The sequence below is a fragment of the Pleurodeles waltl genome, chromosome 2_2, assembly GCF_031143425.1.
Source record: "Pleurodeles waltl isolate 20211129_DDA chromosome 2_2, aPleWal1.hap1.20221129, whole genome shotgun sequence".
Classification (NCBI taxonomy): domain Eukaryota; kingdom Metazoa; phylum Chordata; class Amphibia; order Caudata; family Salamandridae; genus Pleurodeles; species Pleurodeles waltl.
Window position 1 is genome coordinate 1,123,336,418 of NC_090439.1, and position 8,262 is coordinate 1,123,344,679.

At 45.1% G+C, this 8,262-nt stretch overlaps 1 protein-coding gene across 2 annotated transcripts in view; it reads right to left on the minus strand.

Annotated features, from left to right (window-relative positions):
* The window catches only part of PUF60 (poly(U) binding splicing factor 60), a 269,830-nt gene extending 261,769 nt beyond the window's left edge, over nt 1-8,061 (minus strand). For both annotated transcript variants that reach the window (XM_069220967.1, XM_069220966.1), the window contains exon 1: nt 7,938-8,061. In XM_069220967.1, the coding sequence (XP_069077068.1) occupies nt 7,938-7,958 (21 nt within the window). In that variant the 5' untranslated portion in view covers nt 7,959-8,061. The remainder of the gene's footprint in view (nt 1-7,937) is intronic.
* Between the last annotated feature and the right edge of the window lie 201 nt (nt 8,062-8,262).

Sequence of the window (8,262 nt, forward strand, 5' to 3'; positions counted from 1 at the left end):
ATGGGGTGAGTGCCATTATGAGCTTGTGTAGAGTGAAGGCCTTGGTAAAAGTCTGCAGACTACTGCTATTTGGGCACCCCTTAGACCTAGCATTTATGATGGAGTACACTATATTTTTTTGTCACTTTAGACCGCAGTTTATGCCCTAGCATTATCCCACGTTACACCCCAAATGAAATGTATGTTTCAGCCAGAGCAACATATGTTCAGCTCCGTCTAGGTGTTTAAGTTGGGCATGCGAAAAGTTGAATTGGTGCCAAACGCGAAGGGCTCCAGTTCGATTACAAATGGCTTCCAGAGTCCTCTCTTCTCTAAATCCACTTGTTTCTCCCTTCTAATCTGGTTTTATCTAGTTGGCATAGCTATTAGTTCCTCTCTTACTATTGCTTTTAGCACGTCACAAAGTGTGCCCACAAACACCTCCCATGTTGCACTATACATAGCGAGCAATGAGCACATTCACAGCTTCAGTATTTGCTTTTTACTATGTAATGCTAACTCCCTGTCTTACCTATTGTGTGAAGAACAACAGGCATTGACAAGGACATGGGTTCTATTTCAGCATTCTGTACATGTCCTTTCAGTGCCGGTGGGCCTAAAAAGTAATCAATTTGTGCATGGGTTTTGTGGACTGCTGGAAATCATGTATAATCTCTTAGTAAAGGATGTGCTCGTCTTGACAGGTCTTCTAGACAACTTGCCTTCAACCAGGCTAAGTCCATAGAGGGGGAGCTACATTTACCCCAAAATATTAAACAGACCCGATCTGCTCAATGTTTCTTTACAAATTTCGGAGCACTACCCCCAGAACTGCAGAGTCTGCACTATATCTGTGAGCACCCAAACTAGAAATTATTCTAGGTTCTAATGAGAAGCAGTCAGTTTTTATGGTTAAACAAATACTGCCCTCCCATTTTTAAACCAATAAACCAGCATTTAACTCCTAATTTCTCCTACCTTGCCCAAAACCTTACCCTGGAAGTTCTGAGAGATAAGTAAAGTTACCCATTCACTTTCCGTCTATCCCAGAGGACAAATATTGGGCAGGAACAATTAAGACTTCAATCTGAACCAGATGCGGGAGAGGAGGTCTGTATTTTGAAGTAATCATACCACACCACGATCATTCCAGAGACTGTAGCTTTAATCATCTGGTCGGATTATTCAAGCCTCTGATGTTAAGACCAGGGACACTGGAATTATGTGATTGTGCGACCATTGGTTTTTTGTACATTAGTTACAGGTTTGCAGCTATCACCACAAAATCCATCATCTGCAGCATAATCTGCAGATAGCAACAAAAACCATTGTTTATAGATTAAACGGTACAAACGCTGCTAAAAACACAGCACTACGTGGCTGCGCAGTGGTAGGCCCTTTGGAAAGGTTCACTAGTCATCTTTTTGTTACTATTTGTGTCTCTTCAGGGGGGGATCAGGATCACCCCGATTTTAATAGTTTGAAATTTTTAGGGATTCTCTATCTCTTTGAAGTAAGCTTGGAGGTACAGCGGTCATTCATGTAAGCACAACACTTCTAGTTATTCAATCTCTACCCCTCAAGCGATCTTGCTGCCATCAATGCTCTTGGGTCATGTTTCATTTCACATAAGTTACATGGGAGGTCTTGTCTCACTACATGTAGGTCCACTGTGAGGTCAAAAAGGGATTCCATAAATGCTCTAGCGAGTGGCACTATCTCCTGAGAGCCATCGTCAGAGGTCGTGGTTTGCTGTGATGAGGGAAGCTCCAAGGCTGGGATATTATCTGTAAGGAAATGCCTCCTTGGCATGGTTGCCCCCTGACTTTTTGCCTTTGCTGATGCTATGTTTACCATTGAAAGTGTGCTGAGGCCTGCTAACCAGGCCCCAGCACCAGTGTTCTTTCCCTAACCTGTACTTTTGTATCCACAATTGGCAGACCCTGGCATCCAGATAAGTCCCTTGTAACTGGTACTTCTAGTACCAAGGGCCCTGATGCCAAGGAAGGTCTCTAAGGGCTGCAGCATGTCTTATGCCACCCTGGAGACCTCTCACTCAGCACAGACACACTGCTTGCCAGCTTGTGTGTGCTAGTGAGGACAAAACGAGTAAGTCGACATGGCACTCCCCTCAGGGTGCCATGCCAGCCTCTCACTGCCTATGCAGTATAGGTAAGACACCCCTCTAGCAGGCCTTACAGCCCTAAGGCAGGGTGCACTATACCATAGGTGAGGGTACCAGTGCATGAGCATGGTACCCCTACAGTGTCTAAACAAAACCTTAGACATTGTAAGTGCAGGGTAGCCATAAGAGTATATGGTCTGGGAGTCTGTCAAACACGAACTCCACAGCACCATAATGGCTACACTGAAAACTGGGAAGTTTGGTATCAAACTTCTCAGCACAATAAATGCACACTGATGCCAGTGTACAGTTTATTGTAAAATACACCACAGAGGGCACCTTAGAGGTGCCCCCTGAAACTTAACCGACTATCTGTGTAGGCTGACTAGTTTTAGCAGCCTGCCACAAACCGAGACATGTTGCTGGCCCCATGGGGAAGAGTGCCTTTGTCACTCTGAGGCCAGTAACAAAGCCTGCACTGGGTGGAGATGCTAACACCTCTCCCAGGCAGGAATTGTCACACCTGGCGGTGAGCCTCAAAGGCTCACCTCCTTTGTGCCAACCCAGCAGGACACTCCAGCTAGTGGAGTTGCCCGCCCCCTCCGGCCAGGCCCCACTTTTGGCGGCAAGGCCGGAGAAAATAATGAGAAAAACAAGGAGGAGTCACTGGCCAGTCAGGACAGCCCCTAAGGTGTCCTGAGCTGAGGTGACTCTGACTTTTAGAAATCCTCCATCTTGCAGATGGAGGATTCCCCCAATAGGGTTAGGATTGTGACCCCCTCCCTTGGGAGGAGGCACAAAGAGGGTGTACCCACCCTCAGGGCTAGTAGCCATTGGCTACTAACCCCCCAGACCTAAACACGCCCTTAAATTTAGTATTTAAGGGCTACCCTGAACCCTAGAAAATCAGATTCCTGCAACTACAAGAAGAAGGACTGCCCAGCTGAAAACCCCTGCAGCGGAAGACCAGAAGACGACAACTGCCTTGGCTCCAGAAACTCACCGGCCTGTCTCCTGCCTTCCAAAGATCCTGCTCCAGCGACGCCTTCCAAAGGGACCAGCGACCTCGACATCCTCTGAGGACTGCCCCTGCTTCGAAAAGGACAAGAAACTCCCGAGGACAGCGGACCTGCTCCAAGAAAAGCTGCAACTTTGTTTCCAGCAGCTTTAAAGAACCCTGCAAGCTCCCCGCAAGAAGCGTGAGACTTGCAACACTGCACCCGGCGACCCCGACTCGGCTGGTGGAGAACCGACACCTCAGGAGGGACCCCAGGACTACTCTGATACTGTGAGTACCAAAACCTGTCCCCCCTGAACCCCCACAGCGCCGCCTGCAGAGGGAATCCCGAGGCTTCCCCTGACCGCGACTCTTTGAACCTAAAGTCCCGACGCCTGGGAGAGACCCTGCACCCGCAGCCCCCAGGACCTGAAGGACCGGACTTTCACTGGAGAAGTGACCCCCAGGAGTCCCTCTCCCTTGCCCAAGTGGAGGTTTCCCCGAGGAATCCCCCCCTTTCCTGCCTGCAGCGCTGAAGAGATCCCGAGATCTCTCATAGACTAACATTGAAAACCCGACGCTTGTTTCTACACTGCACCCGGCCGCCCCCGCGCTGCTGAGGGTGAAATTTCTGTGTGGACTTGTGTCCCCCCCCGGTGCCCTACAAAACCCCCCTGGTCTGCCCTCCGAAGACGCGGGTACTTACCTGCAAGCAGACCGGAACCGGGGCACCCCCTTCTCTCCATTCTAGCCTATGTGTTTTGGGCACCACTTTGAACTCTGCACCTGACCGGCCCTGAGCTGCTGGTGTGGTGACTTTGGGGTTGCTCTGAACCCCCAACGGTGGGCTACCTTGGACCAAGAACTAAGCCCTGTAAGTGTCTTACTTACCTGGTTAACCTAACAAATACTTACCTCCCCTAGGAACTGTGAAAATTGCACTAAGTGTCCACTTTTAAAACAGCTATTTGTCAATAACTTGAAAAGTATACATGCAATTTTTATGATTTAAAGTTCCTAAAGTACTTACCTGCAATACCTTTCAAATGAGCTATTACATGTAGAATTTGAACCTGTGGTTCTTAAAATAAACTAAGAAAACATATTTTTCTATAACCAAACCTATTGGCTGGATTTGTCTCTGAGTGTGTGTACCTCATTTATTGTCTATGTGTATGTACAACAAATGCTTAACACTACTCCTTGGATAAGCCTACTGCTCGACCACACTACCACAAAATAGAGCATTAGTATTATCTATTTTTACCACTATTTTACCTCTAAGGGGAACCCTTGGACTCTGTGCATGCTATTCCTTACTTTGAAATAGCACATACAGAGCCAACTTCCTACATTATCAGACTGTGTCAACATGTCTCTAGTACTATGTTCTCTCTTACTTTGATTTGTGGCCATACCCTGTCTCTCACTGGTGTGGCAACTTGTAAATACCTTGCTACTTTGGGTAGACCTTGTCAGTGTGGAGCATCTACACAATACCAATGTGGCATGTAGTTAAGCCCAGACATAGCATGTTTCACCAATGGCCATCTTGAACCTCCACCTCTCGCCACCAAGCCAGCCCAACAGATGTAAACATGTGTGTGTCACAGGGAGCCCTCTCCTTTGGTGGTATCCAGGGCAGCACGTTCCAAGATGTGTGGATGGGCATCGTTCTACAAGGAATACAAGATGCAGCATGTTTTATGCGAGGCTCTTTGCTGAATTATGGAGTGGACAGACAGGGATAAAATTGGTGACGCCCCTCAAGAAGCACTTTTGAGGCATTTTTGGGACTACACACATAACATTGCAGTGCATATTTGTGTCACTTATAATACAATGGAGTTGCTGCTATTGCTAGGATACAAAGGAAGATACGATGTTCTAAAGCATTTTTGATTGGACAAGGCACATTTTAGCCAAGACCCACATTTGGTCTGTAAAGTCATTAAAATGGTCCTCATGAGTCTGGAACTGACCTCCTTCCAGGGTGATGCACATTACAAAATACAATAAACATCACGCAATATAGCAGTACAAAGAACACTGTTTGGCAAATGTTGATGCATTATCAGAGTATCTCTTAACAACCATATGGAGAGTTATTTGAAGCAGTTGGTAACCTTACTATAATAAACCGATGTGAGCATCTGAGCTGCCCCAGGAAGCTTGGTTTGCTCTGGAATTAGTCTGTTTCTACATAAAAAAATAATAATAATAATAACTTACTGTATGGTGCCAAATGGTAACAGCACTGGAGACCCTGTGCCATCCAAAATGTGCACTGCTATGTAAAATCATTTTCCAAACAGAAGCAAATAGTTAAATAAATAACCAAATGTCATCCATCACTCCTACAGCCTCTCTTCAATCAGTCAACTGGTTTGGGACAACTGTAGGTAAGTGAAATGTAAGGACACTACACATCCAATATCTTGCAATGTTGAACACAGATCTGTGACATAGTGGTGTCAGATCGCATATCAGTTTTAAAAAGTATGGGGCAGCTGGCATCATCTAAATCAGGGGTCTTCAACCTTTTTTGTAGTAAAAGCTACTTAGGTTTATGAAACTCAACCAGAGCTACGAATATTATAGTATTTGAATAATGACCACATGTTTGTTTTAAATATAAACCTTTTAGTTTTTGTAGGCTGGGCTACACACGCGGACTACTTATGGGTAGAGTTCATGAGCTACTCGTTGGAGATACCTCTAAATGAACAAGTTCAGTAAGACTACCAATCCATTTCTAGGTAGGAAATTTGCTACAAAACAAAGAATGAGTACTTTCCTATATCGAAACACTGCAGTCCTTGTAATAAGGTTGTACCTCTAAAAGGTGGACTATCCGTTCCACGAACTGGTCTGCGCTTGACAATTACCCAATATTAGTATTAAAAAAAAAAAAAGGATAACAAAAAAAGCACTAAGTAAATGCTTTTCCAAAAGAAACCGTTTCTTATAACCATCCACCTAAACATACAGCAACAGCGGTCCCTTGGTTCAATGGTATCTAGGACCAAGATCATGAGAAAACATGATGTTAATGAATTAAATGGCAACAAATTACAGACATACACAATTACGCAGCTGGAGTGGTGGAATAGAGGGGAGCATTAGGGTCTTTTCAAGGAGCATCCGAATGCAGTACAATCGATTTGGGCATAAAGTAGCGCACTACATTGGGTTTCAGGTGGCATTATGGAGAATCTGACCATGTTAATCTCAATTGTAAAAAAGAGAAAAAAATAAACAGATGCCTTGTATGACGCACCAAAAATATTCCCTGGTCCGTATCGAAAGGTCATACTAGATCAGCTTATTGGCTGTTCAGATGAAGCAGTAACTTAAAGACCATCCCAGTTTTCTGTTTTTCTTATTTTGACAGACGAATACAGACAGAAGACAATGGGTTTGCTGCCTGTATTTTTAAAAGCGGAGAATTTTTTTTTCTAAAATTGCTTGCGAGTGACTCTCCATGCTGTCCTTCATGAATACTAGGCCAACGGCTGAGCAGGCAGCATAAGGAGTGACAAAACAGGTTAAGGTTTCTTAAACACAGGTATATGTTAACATATTTGTATACTATGCTATATTATCTGTGGGTGTATTGTTTGTATATTTGGCTGCTTCATTGTCTAAAACGTGACACCCATTAAAGTATAATTACAAGTGTATCAGTTGAATAAGTGTGGAATGATTCCATTTTGCGACTCCATTTATTCTTAAAACACAACATAAATGTGGATACCAAAAAAACGGTAGAAAAATAAATATAGAAAGCTTAAAATAAATTCCATAAGTTGGGAGCCTTAATTATAAGGTCCTACACTGAATTTTCCATCAGGTCACGAGAAAGTAAACTTCCCAAAATAGACTGACATGCTCTCCTACCGCCAAGGTACCTGTAATCACATTATGTGCCTTCTCCACATAAGTATGGATTTGCTGCACTTAATATCCAATGTCACCTTCAGCATAATATGCAAAGTCTGTTTCTAGCTCAAACAGATCAAAAGTTACTTAAAAAATAAAAACCTAATGCGTGCATTTCCGCAAAGAGGCATGTCACCTTTCGGTTGTTGATTGCTGTATTATCTGATAACACTTAAGTTCAATCTTTGCCCAATACTGGGTTAACGTTGAAATTGCTTCAAGCTGTGTGGCATTATTATACTTCATAAATACATTTTATTTTCTTCTAGCATAATTTACTCAACCCTGCGAAATACTTGGGCCTTCCTTGCCACATAAATCCATAGCCAGCAAGTGCCTCCATAACGTCCTCAGCCAGCCATGGCTGTTTCTCAGACAAAAAGCTGCATTTTGGCTGTGCAGTTTCACACTGAAAAAAAAAAGGATTGACTCAAATCGGATGACACAGAATGCTTTTGACTGATGGGCCAATATCAGTCACAAGCAGTATGGGAGCATTTAGCAGCGCCGGTCACCAGCACTTCAAGCCCGGGGGCATCTCACTATAACCGTGAGCTTTTACGAAGGGGGCCACTCTGCGGTAAAGAATGCCTCATCCGCCTAACAACTTAATGGAGAACGTGCACACAAAATGAAAATGCATATATAACGTAGAGCGGATGCCCGTGTCTCTCTGCCCGTCGCCCCGGAGAAGGCAATGAACGGGTCGCTAGAGCCCAGCTGCTGGGCACCCCATCACCAGCCGCCATCTTCTCGGCGCCGCTCACAAATAGGGCTCGCCACCTCCTTGTGACCGGGGCCAGGCCCCCAGCGCGCTCCCAACTGCGCTCCCTTCCAGAGGCCGCGCACTGCTCCGCCCCGCAGCTGCCCCTCCCGGTCCGGACCGCTCCTTACCAGCATCAATGAAGTCGCCATTAGATCTGCTTTCCTCCGTAGCTCTTTTAGCTCCGTCCGAGTCTAACTCTCGCGAGACCACAGGAAAAGTGGTTAGGGAAAGAAGAAAAAAAACTACAAGGCGCATGCGCCTGTTCGTGCAACCTTCCTCGTGCACGTCTTCTCGCGAGACTTCGGTTCCCAACCTCGCTCAATCAGAGAGCCTGTGCCTTACGTATTCCGAGACTGCGAGAAACGTTCGCATAGGAGATACCGAAAAAGGACTAGTTTGATGTATGTAATGATGTCCGCCATCTTTAAATATCCGTTAAAACTAACAACATTT